Source organism: Salvelinus namaycush, chromosome 8 (genome assembly GCF_016432855.1).
Source record: "Salvelinus namaycush isolate Seneca chromosome 8, SaNama_1.0, whole genome shotgun sequence".
In the NCBI taxonomy this organism is placed as follows: Eukaryota; Metazoa; Chordata; class Actinopteri; order Salmoniformes; family Salmonidae; genus Salvelinus; species Salvelinus namaycush.
Window position 1 is genome coordinate 47,642,224 of NC_052314.1, and position 22,483 is coordinate 47,664,706.

Below are 22,483 nucleotides of genomic sequence, written 5' to 3' on the forward strand. Positions count from 1 at the left end.
TTATGGAGAAAGGAAAGGATGTATATGACAATGAATGAGCAATAGTGTTTGAGTTTATTATCAAGTCAGCATCGTCAGAATAGCTTCCCAGTTCCATGCAGAGTACCAGTGTAATGTATGCTAACCTTTGATGGATATGGCAAAAGACATAGGTCATGGCGTGGAAAGCCAAGCGATTCATGCAGCAAGACCAGAAAGCCTAACAAGACTATCAGGACCATGAAGACCACCTAACCAGTCAGACCCATAGTCAGCACCTAACTGGTCAGGACAATGGGCAGTGCCAAAGTAGTCAGGACCATGAATAGCACCTAACTAGTCAAGACCACAGACAGCACCTAATTAGTCAGGGCCATGGACAGCGCCTAGTCAGTCAGGACCAGAATACCTAACCCAAGACCTCACCTAGCTATAGGTAGGTAGGTAGGTGTCTATGTGTGTGTGTTAGGCAGGACCAGAATATCTAACCCAAGACCTCACCTAGCTATAGGTAGGTAGGTAGGTGTGTGTGTGTGTGTGTGTGTGTGTGTGTGTGTGTGTGTGTGTGTGTGTGTGTGTGTGTGTGTGTGTGTGTGTGTGTGTGTGTGTGTGTGTGTGTGTGTGTGTGTGTGTGTGTGTGTGTGTGTGTGCGTGCGTGCGTGCGTGTTAGGCAGGAGCAGAATACCTAACTCAAGACTTCACCTAGCTATAGGCATGTGTGTGTGTGTGTGTGTGTGTGTCTCACAATGCCTCCTCATGCATGTCAAGCAAATGTCCATCAAGGGAGAAACATTCCACAGCTTTATTCAGAGGTAACTTGATCCTAATGTTCACTAAGTGTATATCATTATTCCCTCCTCAAATCAAATCTAGATTAATTATGTTAGATCAGATAATAACAACAGTTATGAATGTTTAGTTATAGTATGTCTGATTTAAACATAAAATCTGGTGCAAACCTACTGACCATCGACGCAAAAAACAACAACAAAGGAAGTTGTATACGCTATATCAGTGTTTCCCAACAGTACATATTTTTGTTGTGGCTCCAGAAAAGGAGCACTCTAAAAAGGAACACGATCAGGTTCCACACAACAAGTATAAACAAACAAAACACTGAAAAACTGACATTCTCTATTTCCTGTTGATGACACAATGGCATTCCTGCTTTGAATGAGAGTCCACTTCTTTTTTTTTTGGTAGTGGCAGTCCCACTCCTCACATGTCTTTGTTTTGTTTATTGGAAAGATAGATATAGAGAGGAGAGAGTGTGCTCAAAAAGCGGCGGTATATGTGTTCTGGATGCAGTGGCTTAGACCGTTAGACCACCGTTAGACCGCCGTTAGACCGCCGTTAGACCGCCGTTAGACCACCGTTAGACCACCGTTAGACCACCGTTAGACCACCGTTAGACCGCTACACTATGAGAGTCCTTCTCATACAATGATAAAAGCTTTGGGACGTAGTGAAAAGTGCTATATAAATGCAATGCAATCCAATTGTATCATCTATGAGTTTCACCTAAATAAATAAACATTATTATACAGTATATTGCTATTGTATTTTTTACAGACAGACTCTCCCTCTTTAAATATGTCTGTAAAATACTGTATTAAATACTCTCAACCTTTGAAATAAAGCTTACCCCTTGAATACTTTTTGAATAGCAAGTACTTCTTTCTAACTTTGGTCTGGGATAATAACCAATAGTGAACCAGGAATAAGCAGTTGCTTGAATGGAGAGTGTATGGGTTGGCCTGGCACTCTGACAGTAAATAAGTAACTATAGTTTCAAACACAATTTTTGAACATGTTCCATTTTTCAAAAATTTCTCTCAAGGAATGGTCTACATACGGAATGGGGTTCCTTGTGAGACATTAGCTAGAGTTTTGTTTCTGCCGCCAGAGCTTTTTAAAATAGTTTTTTCAAATATAAAGGCATTATTTCTGTAGTGCTGCAGATATTTCAACATTTTAGATTTACCATTTTTGCATTAGACCAGGTAGATGGAATTGCTATTAATTATGGCCTGCCACTACTAATATTGATCAATTTGCTCAGTTGAGTGATTGCTTTTAATTGCATAATGGAGTTGTGTGTTTTGTAATTCCACAAGAGGAATATGCCTACTATTCCTTAGTTCACTTGTGTAGCCCTACAAAACTGCTCAACTATGCAAGCAATAAGCCTACAGTAGCCTAACCAACTAAGTAAACATCATTACTAGCCTACATAGACTACACCAAACTGGTTTCTGTAAGGTTCTGTATTTATTTTCTTAGTCAACCTTGTGTTCTGTTTCGTTGTGTTCTTGAACGTAGCCCTGTTTCTTTGTGTTCTTGAACGTAGTCCTGTCTTTCACTTTTGTTCATTGATTTCACCTGTGTTAGTTACTCACCTGGTCTCATCAGCTCCTTATTTAGTTCAGTTCATTCTGTTTGTGCCTTTGTGAGCTATTGTTCGTTTTGACTCCGCAAAGCCTTTTCCTAGCTCGTTTGTGAGGACCTGTCATAGCCTTCAGTCCTAGTTTTGATTCACCTGCCTGTTTGCCTACCTGTGTATGACCATTGCCTGCCTATGACCACGTTTCCTGCCTTCTGTGAAGGCGAAATAAACATCTGCCGCGCTCTGCCGAGTATGCCCTCGAGTTCCGCACCATGGCTGCAGGGAGTGGATGGAGTGAGGCTGCTTTACTTACCGTCTACTGAAGAGGGCTCAACAGGGAACTTCAGGCGGAGCTAGCCTGTAAAGGTGACCTGGAACTACATTGATGAAACACTCAAACGGTTTCATTCGTCCTTCTTCCCTGGCTGCGTCCAGCTTCTCCTTTGGAAAAAAAGACGGTGGTCTCCGTCCATGTATTGATTACCGTTCCCTGAATGACGTCACGGTCAAGAACCGTTTCCCTCTGATCCCAGCAACCCTTGAACAAGTGGGCCGCGCCAACATCTATACAAAACTTGACCTGCGAAGTGCATATAACCTTGTCCGTATGCGTGAAGGCGACGAATGGAAGACGGCCTTTATCACCGCACGAGGGCACTGCGAATACCTGGCGGTGGATACCTCCGAAGTAGGAGCCATACTCTCTCAGTGGGTGGGAACACCTCCCAAATCACATCCCTGTGCCTTCTTCTCCAGGAAGTTTTCCTCCGCTAAGAGGAACTACGATGTGGAGTGGCGCCACTGGTTGGAGGGGGCACAACATCCCTTTCTAATCCTAACAGATCATCGTAATCTGGAATATATCAGAGGAGCCAAGAGGTTAAACTCCAGTCAATCCCGCTGGGCTCTCCACACGCTTCCATTTTCATGTTACTTACATCCCTGGAAAGAAAGACGTAAAAGCTGATGCTCTCTCCCGCCAGTCTGACCTTCCGACCAGTAACTCAGACCCTACACCCATTCTTCCTTCCTCTTGCATTATGGGACCGGTACAGTGGGAGGTTCACTCTGCCATATAAAAAGCCCTAACCTCAGACCCGGCTCCTCCTGAGACACGAGCTGGGAAGAGTTACGTACCAGCAGCTGTTAGACCCCAACTGATGCAATGGTATCACGTCCTTGGGGTCAGGACATCCGGGCATTACACGAACCACCGAACTTCTAGCCCGGAAGTTCTGGTGGTCCTCACTGGCATCCGACGTAAGGGATTACGTACTCTTCTGTCCAGTCTGCGCCCTAACCAAAAGCCCTCATTTCCCTTCCGGTAAGCTTCAATCTTTGCCAATCCCTCACAGACCCTGGTCCCACATAGCTGTTGACTTCATCACAGACCTTCCTGGTAACACCACCATACTTGTCATAGTAGACCGTTTTTTAAAAATGTGTCTGGCTCCTCATTTACCTAACGCCATAGAATTGGCTGAGTGTGTGTTCCGTCTGTATGGGATTCCGGAGGACATCGTCTCTGACCGCGGGCCCCAGTATGGCGAGCCTTCTGTGACCGACTGGGGGTTATCCTCAGCCTCTCCTCCGGGTACCATCCCCAGACCAACGGGCAGACAGAATGCTTGAACCAAGAAATAGGGAAGTACCTCCGCCAACAATGTTCTGCCTCTCCACATGACTGGAGTCGGTATATGGCCTGGGCCGAATACGCTCAGAACTCACTGATGCATTCATCCCTCCGCCTTACTCCGTTTCAGTGTGTACTTGGTTACCAACCCCCCCATGTTTCCCTGGGAGGTGGAGCCTGGTACTGTCCTAGCTCTCGACGACTGGTTTCGGCGTAGTGAGCGGGTATGGGAGACCGCTCACCGGCATCTAATACCCAGAAAAGCTTTACCGACAGACGCCGCCGACCTACTCCACTCTTTCACCTCGGACAGCGTGTGTGGCTCTCTACCAGAGACATCCGCCTCCCCTGCAAAAAGTTCTGTCCTCGCTTCATTGGTCCCTTCAAGATAACCCATTGCATCAACCCTGTCACGTACCGCCTCCAGTTACCCCGTCAGTATAAAATCTTCTCGTCCTTCCATGTGTCTCTGTTAAAACCGGCCACCTACAGTCCTCTTCATCCTCCAGTCTCAACCCGCAGTCTGCCCCCACCGTTGGACGTCGGAGGGGAACCTGCCTACGCCATTCAGGCCATCCTTGATTCCAAACGCCTGAGGGGCCGCATCCACTATCTAGTGGACTGGGAAGGTTATGGGCATCCCCGACACATCCTCGACCCAGAGATGATTCAGGCATTCCACCGTAACATCCCTCCCCCCGAACAGACCCACTGGACATCAGCCTTGACGCAGAACGTCGGGTCAGTCCACGACCTTGTCGAACCAGCCTGCCGGGCCTCACCTCCGAGGTAGGCGGCCGCCTCTGCTCCCCTGCCCGCTCCACCCTCTGGTGCCGTTGGGTTGCCAGGAGCCTCCCTTGGGGAGTGGGGGGTACTGAAAGGTTCTGTTTATTTTCTTAGTCAACCTTGTTCTGTTTCTCTGTGTTCTTGAACGTAGCCCTGTCTTTCATTGTTGTTCATTTATTTAACCTGTGTTTGTCACTCATCTGGTCTCATCAGCTCCTTTAGTTCAGTTCATTCCGTTTGTGCTTTTTGGGTGGTATTGTTCGTTTTGACTCTACTAAGCCTTTTCCTAGCTCGTTTGTGAGAACCTGTTATAGCCGTCAGTCCTAGTTTTGATTCACCTGCCTGTTTGCCTACCTGTGTATGACCATTGCCTGCCTATGACCACGTTTCCTGCCTTCTGTGAAGGCAAAATAAACACCTGCAGCGCTCTGCGCGTGAATCTACACCTCTTTCTCTCTGAGTATCCATTAGTTTCAGAGCATTTCATATTATTCTGTATGGAAATCCGAGACACTCCATTTTGTATAATATCTTACGTTTCATATGTATTAATTTGTGGATGTCCCTCCATTTCATGTGATATGTTACGAATTGCATTTAGTATAGTATGTTATGAATTTGCAAAACGTATATGTTATGAATTCCAATTTGCTGTGGCTAACATTAGGAGTGGGTAACAGGTGCGCTCTGTCGCTTTAATAGCTAGGTGCTCTGCCATATGACAATAACCATGCAATGAAACCCCAAGTTCAAGAATCATTGGAAACTCCAAAGTAAAAAAAGACAGATGTCCCCTCCTTTTCATCTTTTTATTTTCAGCTGGACAGGCTAATGCATTTCGGCAGTTATGCCTTCATCAGAGCAATGGATATTTCACCAGATATATAAATGTGAAGCATCCGGTTGGCGTTGTCACTCACTACCAAATATGGTGATGAGAGGAAAACCAGTGGGAGACGATGAAGCAAAATGGATTTTGGCTGACATTCTGCAATTTGTTTTTTTACAGCTGAAACATTTAATCTCCATACAATTCAATGTTTCCAAAACTAGAATCTGTAACAGAGTGGACTGCGTTTTGGTTTTGTAGACTTTACCCTTTGCCAAAGTTTCTAAAGGCATTGTTTAGGAGTGCAAGGGCGAATTGTGTTATTGCACACTTCACAGAGTAGGCGTTTCCTAACAGAAATATGCAAATAAAGGCTAGAATGCATTAATAGGATCTGACTAGCTCGTTTTTGGTTGTACCCACCTTCTTGCTTGTTCTGCCCACTATGATTAATTTACTCCCATTTTAAAACGACAGGCTCTGGTCTATCTTGGGTTAGTTATAAAAATCGTTGCTTCTATTTTATGTAACCATACCAAACGTAACATATCATACTAATTTGAGTCTCCTGGATTTACATTTACTATGTTACGTCTAGTCTGAGACCAGTCTGCCTACACAGGTAGTCTATAGTTCCATCGTCTGTCATTTGACTGTCAAATGTTTTTTTTTCACCTGTTGCAATACCCCCGTATGGAGCTCGTGATGTTCAGAGGGTTGGCTGTAGGTGGAGTTACGGTCAAATATTGGGTGGTCCTGTTCCTCTTCGATTAGGCTTCTATCTTCTTAAAGAACTGAGGGTTTGACTGTGAATGGTATACAGTAGGCTATGTGTCAGGCGTTTTACACAGAACAGAAGAAAATGTAACCCAGTTTGGATTATTTCTTCATTTTTGGATGAATGCGGAGACGCGGTGCGCCCTCATTGAAAGGGAGGCTGCCTTTGCGCACCAAATGAAGTCATGAACGGCAGAACGATGATGTCATCGCCTGCACTTGCAGCTATATTCCCTATGCACTGATCGACGTACACACACCGCTGAGGGGTTCTCACCGTTTGCGAAAGTAATACGGATAGCCTTCCTTGGGAAGTGGGTCATAGAATAATCGGTTCACCTATTTTCTTCTAAAGGCTATATGTGAAAGCTTGGTTTTGAGAGTTAATTTGTCTGTTAAATTGGTATGCTACTGTCGCCTGATAAAAACGTTTGACATGTTAAGATTCGTTTTTGGATACAGATAGCGGGAACATTTATTGAAAGAATAGGCTATAGCCTACATTTCCATTTTGCGTGATGCAGATCAAATGTGTGCTGTCAGGTTTATTGTGTGGTAGCCTACAGTTTTCAATAGGCCTAAATCAAGATTGAAACATCAAGAAGATGTGCTCGTTTTGGAAATATATCAAAGTACGGAATAAAACATACTGTAAAACATGCTGCTCTGAGAAATTGGACGTTGGTATCATTCATGGTGTCGCGGAGAGCAAAGCACTGAGACATGGATAAGTTTCTGCAGATCGCGCCTCACTCCCTGGCCATAGTGCTATCTCGGGTTGGCGCCGAGGAGTCGCCCGCGGTAACCGACAAGCTCCAGCAACATCACACGGGCTACGAGATATTTGCCGACTTTAAAGCTGTCAACATGCAGCACTTCTGGAATAAGAAAGTGACCGATGCGATATCGGAGACTTTTTTCCTAGGCTGGATTGACGAGGATGTCCTGCTGATCCAAGGGAAGGAACACCACCTCGAGGTGCTCAGAGCGGGATGGACGAGGCGGGCCCTCAAACCGCCCGGAGGTTTCGAGATCAAGTGCATCGGTAAGACTGTACTCAATCAATCATATAGGCTATCTGTGATTATCATCATAATGCCACCCAGGCAGGTTGTTGTCACTTGTTTGTTTTGTTTATTGAGTAGCCTAAGGTACGTTTCAGGTCATCTGAACACTGTGGTGGTCCACTCTGCACAATATGATAGTGTGCCTCAACTTTAATGAGTAACAGTAGGCCTTTCCCACTGGGCACACATTGGTTGAATCAACGTTGTTTTCACGTAATTTCAATGTAATCCCATTGAACCAACGTAGAATAGGCGTCGAATTGACATCTGTGCGCATTGGGTTGGGATCAAATGGAATGTGTGAGACTCATGGCGCCCAGGAGGAGTAATGGGAGAACCCTGAGGCCAGCAGAAGAGTAAAAATACATGTTAATTTATAGCCCTACCTGTGGTTTCCTTAATTCCCACTTTCCTCACCATTGTTCTGCTAGTAAGGGAAATATGTGTGGGACTTTGGAGTTTCTCTTGAAATTAGTGGGATCTGTTTGTATTTCAGGTAAACAATCAGAGCAGTAGAGCTGCACGTGTGGCTAGAGCGAGTGGTGTGTGTGTACACCATGAAGTTTGGGGACATGTGAAGTTGAACCGAGGTGGTTGTTTAGTGCGGAAAACTTTGGGGTCACTCACTCATAAATGCTTTGAAAGTCTGAACAAAATCTGCTTTTAGGGAGAGTAGGCTATTTGTGTTTTTTTTTAATGTACTGTAAGCAAGAAATAAAATAGCTATTGAGAAACACCATTGCTTTGTGAAGAGACCAAGTTCAGGACCATGTAAACATCTCTCTATCTCTCTCTCTCTTTCTGCCACATCAACAATTTCAAAAGGATGGGAAAGTTACAAAACAGTCAAATATTGATTGAGAAAAAGTTTCAAACAAGGGGAGATTCTGTGCTTATTTGTCCATGGAGGGGGGTACCATGCCCTCCCTGACCCTACCACCAAAGCGGCCAGCACTGATAAGCTTTGGAATGTTTCCATGATAGCTAATAAATAACCACAGATGAATACAGTCTCTAATCTAATGAGGGCTCTATATTAATGCTCATGCAAGCTGCTAGTGCTACTAGTATTGCTTGGCCAGCGCAGTGCTGAACATACTACAGATGTGGAAAACTCTGTCTGCTGACCCATCTTTCATCTGACAAAACACAGTCATACTGTATCAGGTTCATGTCTTACTGAGTGCTGGAAGTTGAATTCATATTCACAACAGTCAATAATCACATGCACATTGACTTGACTTAAAAGGTGAGGAAATAGAGCTTTTGAAATTGAAAACAATGTTTGGCTCTGGATAGCAAAGTTCAGAGTCACAAGTTGGTCTAACCTAATAAGTTTGTTGAAACTAAGGTGGGGCTTAGAATCACTGGCAGATTCCAGAATTTTCCACATATTTCGAATTCCAATGTTAGGCCATTCTATTCTGTATGTGGCTCTTTTGGACACTTTCTGGTAGTGTTGTGTGGGTGGGCTGTACTTCAGCCCGCAATCCGTATCACAGTCAGTACTTTCTTCTGCATAAACCTCTCCCATAGATGTGTGGGATGGCCATAGTTACTTAGACTAGCTAGAAGTCTAGGAAAGTTGTTTCTGTTTACTTGGGATACATGTATATCTGAGGTCTGCTTGTTCCTTTCCATTCTGAAAACATACAGCATGCTAGTAGATACCCACAGACTTCCAGTCACTGCGCTAACGCTAGTTAGCATTGGCTCGCAAAACTACCTCTAACTTCCTTCATACTGGACACAGAGATTTAAAAATGGTATCCACAAGACTCTTGGGAAGTAGATCATTTTTAATCATTGCCAAAATCCTGAAATATCCTTTTAACGAGGGTTTTCTCACTTGCCAGAGTCTGTTTTTGTTTTTGTCGGTTTTTGTTAGGTGCAATTGTGAACAATAGTCATGTCAGACATCAAATAAATCTAATAGGCCATTAATAATTCACTGCAGATCAAGGATAAATTGTCCTACCGGCGATGTGGCTAGATGTCCATGCACTCAACATTTGAAGGTCTGAAGACCAAAGGGCTTAGGTTGATCAAGCCATGTGGGGTGGGCTTTGCCATTTGTAGAAGATAGAAAATCACATAAATTATTGTTTTTACATTTTCGCTTTAACCAGACAAAACTTTAAATGTTTATTTGATGCCAATTGTCAATTGTGTTTGTCATATGGTATTTGGCTGATTATAAATTGCTGTACGGTTGGGATGTCTTCAGTCCTGAACAATGTCCGGAATTGGTAAGCTACAGATTACTGAACATCTAAATACCACCGAAGGAGATGTTGTGTTTCTTTGAATATCAAAGCTCTTGCATGTAATCTGATTTGTGAATTGCAGCATCCGGCAGCAAACGTTTTTTTGCTATTAGGTGTGTGCATCCGTTGACAGTAGCCCCTTCTTTCCCATCATGTCATTGTGGTAGTCTCTGAATAACGAGGGGGGTAGTGGAGGCAGCTGCTCCATGTGCATACCCACTGGGCACAGATGTCAATTCCACGTTGGTTCAACGTTATTTCATTGAAACGACTTGGAAACCACGTTGATTCAACCAGTGTGTGCCCAGTGGATAGGTACCCTTCATTCACCGACTATTTATCTGGCCCAATTTGACAGAGGTAGTGGAAGAATGTAGTCCTTGGTTTTCTCAAGGTTAAAACCCAAACACACCCATTGAATTGAGGAAGGAAAGGCACATCCCACCTCAGCAGGAAAGCCCATAGCAGCTGTGACTGTGGGGTCTATTCGATTAAACTCTAACCGGTTAAGTAAAAAAAGAACATCCAAAACAAAATGTGCATTCCTGTACTCAACGAAACAATGTTTTCGCATTGAAACCAAAATAAAACTATTGCAATTGGATTGAAACATGCTTTTGCTCGCTGTGCGGAAAAGCCTGTTTTTTTTTTTACTTGTCCCGGAAACCTGGTTACTAGTTTAATTGAATGAAAGCCCTTTGTTTCCATTTGCGGGCTTCTAACAAAGGGGCTACGAGAAGTGTCCCATGCAGGAAGGAAAGTAGAGGGTCTGTTCAGGAAAGGAACCATGCTAAACACTGAAGCACTCTCCCCAATGGAAGGATGAGGAGGGGCCTGGAAGAGAGAATTGGGGGAAACGATAGACGTCATAGAAATTATTCTGGCAGCATATCCCAGGTGGTAACAGGAATGACGCTGACAGTGTTTCTCAAGTGGTGGGTCGGGGCCCCACTGATGCGTTGAGAGTAATTCCTCTCTATGGTTGCGACTTAAGACTGGGTACCGGCCAGAAACATGTTTAATTACTTGGCGGTCGTGAAGGAGGAAAAAACTTTTGAAATATATATTTTAAGTAGGATACTTTATTTAGCACTGTCTTTTTCTACATATTTGTGTTTACTTGGTGGGTCACAATAATATAACAAAACCTTTGGATGGGTCACACAATGCCAAGTTTTTTGTCGCGAAAATGTATGGAATGTAGTGAAGTAAAAGTAGTCAAAAATATAAATAGTAAAGTACACATACCCCCAAAAACTACTTAAGTAGTACTTTAAAGTATTTTTACTTAAGTACTTTACACCACTGGTATTTCTATCTGATTCTACTGCTTGCATCAGTTACCTGCTGTGGAATAGAGTTCAATGTAGTCATGGCTCTATGTAGTACTGTGCACCTCCCAAAGTCTGTTCTGGACTTGGGGATTGTGAAGAGACCTCTGGTGGCATGTCTTGTGGGGTATGCATCATGGCTTTCATGGTGGTAAATACAGTAGACATCACTCCCAGGTCCCTTAGTTACCTCACAAGGGCAGCACTCATAACCACATAACTTAATTTGAAGTTACTTTGAAATTATTTGTGCATGGATTTAAAAAAAACAAAAAAACAAATTGTGTTTTAAAACAGACATTTAAAGTCAATTGAACAGTTGGGTTGACAATGGTTTTCTAAAAGATCTGGAGAAAGTACTCAACAAAAAAGACAGAGATGAATACATTTTTCTCAGCTTTAATCCATTGTTATGATGAGCAGGTTACAGGTGACTGACATTTCGATGTCAAGCTGATGTCTTCCTCAGAGTGACCCAACACTTGCACTCAACTCCTATTTAGAGCCTAGTGCCCTATTGAGACACAACAATGTGAAAATAAACACAAGGTTTGGAGAAAGTGTGGGCAATCTTACCTTGTGGGGGGCCGATGTGGGGGCAGGCTTTTGCTCCAGCCAAGCAATAGCACCCGATTCCACTAATTTAAGTTTTAATGGAAGACGATGAGCCTTCATGGAATTCAGTGATTCATTGGATGATTCGTAGAATCAGGTGTGTTACTGCAGGGTAGACCAAAAACCTGCACCCACAGAATTGCCCACACCAAATCTATAGCGATCTATACAGTAGTGATGTGTGACATCTTGGAGCAGGCTTAGTTTCTCAGAGATGTAGTACCTTATGCTTCATGACATGTCGGCTTGCCCCCTGAGATCAATGTGAGAATAATTTTTTAAATAAAGGTGTTGTAATTATGCTTTTAATTCGTAAGGCTTTCTCAATCCACTAACCTGTTTCTACTTGAACGTTCACTGTAGATTTGAAATACAAAATTACAGACCTGTAAATAATAGTCCACATCCTGGATGTCTCTGATGTGTGATGGAAAGTTTTCTGTATTTACCCTCATTAGAACACTTCCTTCACTATGATTATGCCAGCAAATGGGGATACTCGGAAAACTAAAAGTACTGCATTTGGAAATGTTTTTTTAGTACATGTTTAAAACGGTTTTTTTTTTGTGAATGTTTGTTTGGAATATAAACTTTGGCAAAAGTTTCTGCACTTGTCGTGGCACCAAAATGTGTCGAATTGTAATTGTTGTCTGCCCAGGCAGCCTACATTGACAAAGCCATAGAGGGAAGTTGATACTGCAGCTGCACTGACCTCATTGGCCGATATCAAGTAGCAGTAGCTCTGCAGATGTGGTTGCACATTGAATTAGGCATAATAAATAGTATTTTGTTTTCTCACACACACATACTTACTCTTTTCAATTTCGGCCCAAACGGGAAGTTGGTCCCTAGCCTAATGCTGACCATATTTTGACCTATAGTGCATGATTCCCATACACCGGTTCCATAGAAATTCTAGAATTTAGAAATTCTCCATTGAACATGCTTCTTAGTCCAGGACAAGGCTTAATCTTTGTCTCGTCAACTGGACAGATTAAGTTTAGTCCAGGACTAAAAAGCATTCTGAATGGAGAATCTCTGTCTGGGAAACCGGCCCCATAGGCTTTTAATTTAGCAAGGTGAGATTGCTAGTATTGCATTTTGTCGCTAAAGTCACCTTGCTTAAAACCTGAAGATGATTACTGATGAATTACCCCAGCCGAATGGCGAGTTTACTTGTCTTGTTACTATTTATTATACATAATTGGTTTAGCAGTATTAGGAGCTGATTTGTAATTAGGCATATAATATAATTATTCGTGCATGTATCTTTAACCGTCTGTCCACTTGGTTTATTAACCAAGGAGAATTCTATCTTGTTAGTGAATTTTATTTTATTTTTAATTAACATGCCTCTTGCTGTGGGCTTTTGGTCTCCATTGCTGTAGAAAAAGAAAGGCGAGGAATAAAGGCCCAGTGCACAATGTTTCTTCTAAGGCCTCTTCTAACACTGTACTTCTGATTCGCCAGCTAAGGGGATGACTCAACTAAGGGGATAGCAGCCACCAGAGGGCACAACACCTGGTTGCATATGACCAGTGGCCCATCTTTTGAGTTCTGCATGACCAGATGCACATTTAAGAGCAAATACTAAAGGCACACCTTGTAAGGTGGACCAACTATTAAAGAGTGGGCCTTACCACCAATCAAAATGTAAACATTGCAAATGCGTCACACTACATTTTCATTTGCAAATAGTGCCTGATCTGTGCTCAATTAATTATATTAGTTTTTTTTAACCAGGCAAGTCAGTTAAGAACAAATTCTTATTTTACAATGACGGCCTACCCCGGCCAAACCCTCCCCTAACCCGGACCAATTGTGCACTGCCCTATGGGACTCCCAATCACAGCCGTTTGTGATACACAGCCCATGAACAAACCAGGGTCTGTAGTGACGCCTCTAGCACTGAGATGCAGTGCCTTAGACCGCTGCGCCACTCGAGCCCCAGACAGTTCATAGAAATATAACTTTTTGTTGTAATTTAATAGTCATCATCTGTTTACAAACTGTCCAAGTGCCATAAGACAACTTTGGTTATCACCAGGTAAGAGAGCTGTACTAATTTATTAAGTCATATTCTTTAAACAACTCTAGAGGTTTACAGTGTTTACTCAATTGAAATTACTGGACATTTTACAGACTATGGCTTTAACACGCGCACACACACACACACACACACACACACACACACACACACACACACACACACACACACACACACACACACACACACACACACACACACACACACACACACACACACACACACACACACACACAAATCCCAAATGCTTGCAAACTATGTATTTAATAGTGTTTCAAAGTACATTCCAAATACTCAACAAATGCTGTTTCAAATGAGTAATTACATGTAATTCAAATACAGCAGCTATGTATCTGGCTCACTGGTGTGGAACTGAATTGATCTGAACTTGTCCCGGACCTGCTGTTTTCGACTCGTTCTCTCTACCACACCTGCTGTCTCTAACTCTGAATGATCGGCTATGAAAAGCCAACTGACATTTACTCCTGAGGTGCTGACCTGTTGCACCGTCTACAACCACTGTGATTATTATTATTTGACCCTGCTGGTCATTTAGAACGTTTGAACATCTTGGCCATGTACTGTTATAATCTCCACCCGGCACAGCCAGAAGAGGACTGCCCACTCCTCAGAGCCTGGTTCCTCTCTAGGTTTCTTCCTAGGTTCCTGCCTTTCTAGGGAGTTTTTCCTAGCCACCGTGCTTTGACATCTGCATTGCTTGCTGTTTGGGGTTTTAGGCTGGGTTTCTGTACAGCACTTTGTGACATCGGCTGATGTAAAAGTGGCTTTATAAATACATTTGAACATTGTTGTACTCTACAATGCCTATTTCTCATACAGCAGCTTCAAAGTGTCAGTCTTTTGTATTGCTTTTCCTTGCGTCTGCTGTCTGCCTGTGCCTGGCTCTGTCTGTTTTGTCGGTAGTCTGTTCTGTGTCTATAGCTCCAACAACAACTCTTGGCTCTTTTAAGGGATGGCACTCGGTAGCAGCTATGAGATCATCGGACTGGGTTGTCATGGCTACGAGCGCTGTTGCAGCGCGATTGAGAAATAAGATGGCTGGTGTGTTGCGTCTCCCTCCTCCTCCTCCTCTCTTCCTCTCCTATTTTCTCTTTGGTATGAATGAACTTCAGCAAATTTGACACCGTCCCCTCCATCCCCCTCCCTCCCTCATCTCCTTTTTCATCCCTCCCTCATTCCTCCCTCCATCTATACTTATGAGTCAGCAGGCTCTGCAGCAAGCAATGGCCGCCACGCTAGAGAGACAATGACTGGGGGATCCATTGTGAGCTGGGGGCTGCGTTCACACTCAAAAGAGCTCTTTGAGGGTCTTCAACAAAAACAAACGTGCTTTAAGGAAGGCTCCGTTTCTGGAGTGGTTGGCCAAGTACTTTCTGGCCAATGCACAGTCGCAGTGTCAGTCTGTGGAAACGTATTGTTGCGGGCCGTACAGATGTAGGATCTTACTTCGGACAGTTTGCTACAGCAGGAAAATAATCCTGAAGCAACAGGAAATGTGAATTATTATGTGGATTATTGTAGGGGTTTATACATTTTTCGTTATGGCAAATCAAGTCTGAAATGTCACAAAGTGGAAATTAAAAACTTTAAAAGCCTTTTAAAAACTAAAATATATTACAAGTTTGCATTTCCTACAAGAACTGGGTGTGAATAAGTATACAGTACCAGTCAAAAGTTTGGACACACCTACTCATTCAAGGGTTTTTCTTTCTTTCTTTTTTTTATTATTTTTTTTCTTCTACAATGTAGAATAATAGTGAAGACATCAAAACTATGAAATAACACACATGGAATCATGTAGTAACAAAAGTGTTAAACTGCCTTAATGACAGTTTTGCACACTCTTGGCATTCCCTCAACCAGCTTCATGAGGTAGTCACCTGGAATGCATTTCAATTAACAGGTGTGCCTTGTTAAAAGTTCATTTGTGGAATTTCCTTTTTTCTTAATGCGTTTGAGCCGATCAGTTGTGTTGTGACAAGGTAGGGGTGGTATATAGAAGATAGCAGCCCTATTTGGTAAAAGACCAAGTCCATATTATGGCAAGAACATCTAGAATAAGCTAAGAGAAACAACAGTCCACCATTACTTTAAGACATAAAGGTCACTCAATCCGGAAAGTTTCTTCAAGTGCAGTCGCAAAAACCATCAAGCGCTATGATGAAACTGGCTCTCATGAGGACTGCCACAGGAAAGGAAGACCCAGTTACCTCTGCTGCAGAGGATAAGTTCATCAGAGTTACCATCCTCAGAAATTGCAGCCCAAATAAATGCTTCACTGAGTTCAAGTAACAGACACATCTCAACATCAACTGTTCAGAGGAGACTGCATGAATCAGGCCTTCATGGTCGAGTTGCTTCAAAGAAACCACTACTAAAGGACACCAATAATAAGAAGAGACTTGCTTGGGCCAATAAACACGAGCAATGGACATTAGACCGGTGGAAATCTGTCCTTTGGTTTGATGAGTCTAAATTTGAGATTTTTGGTTCCAAAAGCAGTGTCTTTGTGAGACGCAGAGTAGGTGAACGGATTATCTTTGCATGTGCGGTTCCCACCGTGAAGCATGGAGGTGTGATGGTGTAGGGGTGCTTTGCTGGTGACATGGTCTGTGATTTATTTTGAATTGAAGGCACATTTAACCACCATGGCTACCACAGCATTCTGCAGCGATATGCAATCCCATCTGGTTTTCGCTTAGTGGGACTATCATTTGTTTTTCAACAGGACAATGACCCAACACACCTCCAGGCTGGGCTATTTGACCAAGAAGGAGAGTGATGGGCTCCCGAGTGGCGCAGCGGTCTAAGGCACTGCATCTCAGTGCAAGAGGCTTCACTATAGTACCTGGTTTTAATCCAGGCTGTATCATGTCTGGCCGTGATTGGGAGTCCCATAGGGCGGCGTACAATTGGCCCAGTGTTGTCGGGGTTTGCCGGAGTAGGCTGTCATTGTAAATAAGAATTTGTTCTTAACTGACTTGCCTAGTTAAATAAATAAATACAAATTTAAGTGCTGCATCAGATGATATGGCCTCCACAATCACCCGACCTCGACCCAATTGAGATAGTTTGGGATGAGTTGGATCGCAGAGTGAAGGAAAAGCAGTCAACAATAACTCCTTCAAGACTGTTGGAAAAGCATTCTTGGTGAAGCTGGTGGAGAGAATGCCAAGAGTGTGCAAAGCTGTCATCAAGGCAAAGGGTGGCTGCTTTGAAGAATCTAAAATATATTTTGATTGAACACTTTTTTGATTACTACATGATTCCATGTGTGTTATTTCATAGTTTGATGTCTTCACTATTATTCTACAATGAAATTAGTAATTAATAGAAATTAGTAAAAATAAAGAAGAATCCTTGAATGAGTAGGTGCGTCCAAACTTTTGATTGGTACTGTAGGTGGAAGGCTAAGCTGTGACTGATCAATTTGTCTAACCCAAAACACGTTTGAAAGTGTGACAAAAGTGTCAATAGCTGTGCCTTTTAGGCATACTGTACAGTCAGTCATAGGGTTTTTTCTGTTGACATGGTGTCGCCACATGTTATAGTCTGCTGTGATGGCAGGAACCACGTAAGGTCATGTACTACCATTAGAGGGCAATGTAGGGTACCTTAAGCTACTGAGAGGAGGCTATGACCACACTCAAACGCATGAACACGGATAAAATCATATTTGACGTACATCATTGTCCGTTTTTGTTCGTCAAAGGTACAACTCAAGTCAACTATTTGGCAACGGACTGTCAGACACAAAGTCCCAGTGTGCCGATGGCCTACAGGTACGACCACATTGAGATGCATGAACACAGATGAAATTGTATATGACGTCCATTGTTGTCCGTTTTTGTCTGTCAGCCCATCTCTACTTTTTGGGGACCAGTTGTATACTTTAAGGCAACCATATTGTGCAACTATTTTATGGACAATCATCTCTGTTGACATTCATCTGGCAACAGATGACTCACATTAAAAAAACATTGGTTTAATCAGAATTTGCAGGCACAGCATCTGTGTGGCCATACCATGAGAGAACTACTGCCCGCTCTCATTGAAGCCACGGAGTTCAAGGCCGACCGCGGTACTGCAGGCTTTGTTAGCAGAAAACAGGATCAAATTGTATTTGTCACATGTGCCGAATACAACAGGTGTAATGCTTTCTTACAAGCCCATAACCAACAATGCAGTTTTAAGAAAAATAAGTTAAGTCAAAAATAAAGTAATGGAGGGCGAGGGAGTCTCGAGGTTTTGCTCGCCTAAAGGTACAGTATCTCATTATGAGCTGTAGACCACACTATCTACCTAGTGAGTTTTCATATGCATTTTTCTTAGCTGTCTTACATACCACCACAGACTGATGCTGGCACTAAGACCACACTCAATGAGCTGTATACCGCCATAAGAAAACAGGAAAACGCTCATCCAGAGACGGTGCTCCTAGTGGCCGGGGACTTTAATGCAGTGAAACTTAAATCCGTTTTACCTCATTTCTATTAGCATGTTAAATGTGCAACCAGAGGGGAAAAAAACTCGCGACCACCGTTACTCCACACACAGAGATGCGTACAATGCTCTCCCTCACCCTCCATTTGGCAAATCTGACTATAATTCTATCCTCCTGATTCCTGCTTAAAAGCAGAAACTAAAGCAGGAAGCACCAGTGACTCGGTCAAAAAGAAGTGGTCAGATGAAGCAGATGCTAAGCTAAAAGACTGTTTTGCTAGCACAGACTGGAATATTTTCCGGGATTATTCCGATGGCATTGAGGAGTACACCACATCAGTCACTGGCTTCATCAATAAGTGCATTGATGACATCGTCCCCACAGTGACTGTACGTACATACCCCAACCAGAAGCCATGGATTACAGGCAATATCTGCACTGAACTAAAGGGTGGAGCTGCCGCTTTCAAGGAGCGGGACTCTAACCCGGAAGCTTATAAGAAATCCCGCTATGCCCCCCGACGAACCATCTAACAAGCAAAGCATCAATACAGGACTAAGATCGAATCGTACTACACCGGCTCTGACACTCCTCGGATGTGGCAGGGCTTGCAAACTAATACAGACTACAAAGGGAAGCACCACCACGAGCTGCCCAGTGACACGAGCCTACCAGATGAGCTAAATTACTTCTATGCTCGCTTCGAGGCAAGTAACACTGAAACATGCATGTGAGAGTACCAGCTGTTCTGGATGACTGTGTGATCACGCTCTCCGCAGCCGATGTGAGTAAGACCTTTAAACTGGTCAACATTCACAAGGCCGCAGGGCCAGACGGATTATCAGGACGTGTACTGCGAGCATGCGCTGACCAACTGGCAGGTGTCTTCACTGACATTTTCAACCTGTCCCTGACTGAGTCTGTAATACCAACATGTTTCAAGCAGACCACCATAGTGTTCTTGGGCACAGGGACTAAGGTAACCTGCCTAAATGACTACCGACCCGTAGCACTCACATCTGTAGCCATGAAGTGCTTTGAAAGGCTGGTCATGGCTCACAACACCATTATCCCAGTAGCCCTAGACCCACTCCAATGTGCATACCGCCCCAACAGATCCACAGATGATGCAATCTCTATTGCACTCCACACTGCCCTTTCCCACCTGGACAAAATTAACACCTATGTGAGAATGCTATTCATTGACTACAGCTCAGTTTTCAACACCATAGTACCCTCAAAGCTCATCACTAACACCTCCCGCTACAATTGTATCCTGTTCTTCGTGACGGGCCGCCCCCAGGTGGTAAGGGTAGGTAACAACACAACCATCACGCTGATCCTCAACACAGGGCCCTTCAGGGGTGCGTGCTCAGTCCCCTCCTGTACTCCCTGCTCACTCATGACTGCACGGCCAGGCACGACTCTAACACCCTCATAAAGTTTGCCGATGACACAACAGTGGTAGGTCTGATCACCGACAATGACGAGACAGCCTATAGGGAGGAGGTCAAAGACCTGGCCGTGTGGTGCAAGGACAACAACCTCTCCCTCAATGTGATCAAGACAAAGGAGATGATTGTGGACTACAGGAAAAGGAGGACCGAGTACACCCCCATTCGCATCGACGGGGCTGTAGTGGAGCAGGTTGAGAGCTTCAAGTTCCTTGGCGTCCACATCACCAACAAACTAACATGGTCCAAGCACACCAAGACAGTCGTGAAGAGGGCACGACAACGCCTATTCCCCCTCACGAGACTAAAAAGATTTGGCATGGGTCCTCAGATCCTCAAAGTTATACAGCTGCACCATCAAGAGCATCCTGATGGGTTGCTTCACTGCCTGGTATGGCAACTGCTCGGCCTCCGACCACAAGGCACTACAGAGGGTTGTGTGTATGGCCCAGTATATCACTGGGGCCAAGTTTCCTGCCATCCAGGACCTCTATACCAGGTGGTGTCAGAGGAAGGCCCTAAAAATTGTCAAAGTCTCCAGCCACCCTAGTCATAGACTGTTCTCTCTGCTACCGCATGGCAAGCGGTAGCGGAGAGCCGAGTCTAGGTCCAAGAGGCTTCTAAACAGCTTCTACCCCCAAGCCATAAGACCTCCTGAACAGCTAATCAAATGGCTACCCCAGACTATTTGCATTGCCCCCCCCCCCCCCCCCCCTCTTTATACGCTGCTGCTACTCTCTGTTATTATCTATGCATAGTCACGTTAATAATTCTACCTCCATGTACATATTACCTCGACTAACCGGTGTCCCCGCACATTGACTCTGTACAAGTACCCCCTGTAGATAGCCTCGCTATTGTTATTTTACTGCTGCTCTTTAATTATTTGTTACTTTTATTTCTTACATTTTTAAGGTATTTTTCTTAACTGCATTGTTGGTTAAGGGCTTGTAAGTAAGCATTTTTCTGTTGTATTCGGCGCATGTGACAAATAAAATTAGATTTTATATCCAAAAGTGGGTTTATAGTTGGGGGCACAAGATTAATATCATATATAGTGTGTATTTTATGTACTGTACTAGCCTAAATGTGGTTTCGTTTACTTACCCACAGAATAAGCATCCTTGCTAAAGATTCAGCTTTTTTCCTTTGATGGTATCCTATGCTGTGGATATGCGGGAGGATGCATATTGGCAAGAGCCAAAAACAGCAAGCTTGGCAGATTTGGTTACTGTTGTTATCTGTTTCGGACAGATATGGTCTTGTTGTTTATAATAATAACAATATATTTTTGTTAAGGGACAGATACAATTAAAACATTAACACCTTGAATCATTAACATTCAGATGCATTGCACCATCATGCTTTAACTTGCACTAATTTAAATCCCATCGGTCCCTAGATGGGATTTAACATAGTAGAAAGGAAAGGACATTTTTGGGGAAAATGTATGTCACCTGAAACTAACACTGCACAAGTGTGGAACATTTTATCAGTGTTATTTCCTGATAGTTGCTGGTTGAAAATACATTTTACAACAGGTTTTGCATGGGTGGAGTTATGGCCTGCCTAGTGACATTACCAGGCAGTGTAAGTTAATAGACCAATAACAAAAAGATTTCCAAACCTATCTTCCAATAACAGCTAGTTTTCAGGTTACACATCCCTCCAATTTGGCCCCTCCAATTAGGTCACTCACTCTAAGGACCACTCCTAGACAGTCCAAGCCAAATTCTTGCTTGAGAAATTGTTTTTTGTGTGTTTTTTTGTTTATTTTTGACAATTTTAATGGATAAATATTACGGTAAGGCACTTAATTGTTACCCAGAAATGATTTGACATTGAGATAAAAACGTCTTATGTGCCCCTGACATTTACAACCAAATTCATGCATGTAATTTTGAGTATGTTAATTTGTTTTTTTTCATAAATAACATGATATTGGTTTTTCAACTGTGATTAAATGTACTCCATGGTGCAGAAGTATTCAAGAATAGCCAAGAGTTCACGCCATGACTCATGGAGGATGATGCCTGATAATAGCAACGTTACATTGAATTCGCCCCCCAAAAAGTTTAATCTAATTAGGTGTGTGTGTGTGTGTGCGCGTGTGTGTGTGTAGAAGCCTCTCTGATCTCATTAATTTGTCTCTGCCATGGCCCGTATTAATTATTAACGTCCTTGAAATACAAAAAAAATTCAATTTTGAGTGGAAAAGGATTAAACACCTTTGGCTCTGTACATACTCAAGTTGTACAACTGATGTACAACACATCTGGCACAACTTTTGTGATACAACAGAGTTTGTCTGCATAAAACGAATTACACAAGTGTTGTGGAGACACTGCACAATTGTTGTGTAAACATTTTGTGTGCAGACAAACTCTCCATTGTATCACAACAATATCAGTTGCATCAAGTAAGTTGTACATCAGTTGTTCAACCTGAGGGTGTTTGGGGTCCGTGGGTTGCATATCATCATGCCTCTAATCCCTCTCATCTTCCCTGAAATTGTATTACATCTGGAAAACTCATGTAGACTTCAGGGGAACTCCCGACTCCAAGTATTACCTTTAAATCCTTGCCTTTTGGTCTATGATGATTTAATCTACAGTAGAACCTCAAAGATACAAACCTCAGAGCTAAGGACTGACTGGTCTACCAAACATTGTTGTTGAACTACAACATTTATTAAATACAAGAAAATTGGCTTCTGTAGGCTACATAAATGTAGATGAGGTCTTACTGTATGATCGTGATGGGACACCTTTAAGTTGTCTTTAGTGGAATCACTCACAAGTGGGAATAGGGGAAAGAAGTCCTAAGCATGACATTTGAAGGAAGAAT

At 43.2% G+C, this 22,483-nt stretch overlaps 1 protein-coding gene across 1 annotated transcript in view; it reads left to right on the forward strand.

Moving 5' to 3' along the window:
• The first annotated feature begins 6,384 nt into the window (after positions 1 to 6,384).
• Positions 6,385 to 22,483, forward strand: part of LOC120052762 (storkhead-box protein 2-like) — a 58,319-nt gene continuing 42,220 nt past the window's right edge. Inside the window, exon 1 of the mRNA XM_038999865.1 lies at positions 6,385 to 7,435. Coding sequence (XP_038855793.1) covers positions 7,114 to 7,435 — 322 coding nt within the window. The 5' untranslated portion in view covers positions 6,385 to 7,113. The remainder of the gene's footprint in view (positions 7,436 to 22,483) is intronic.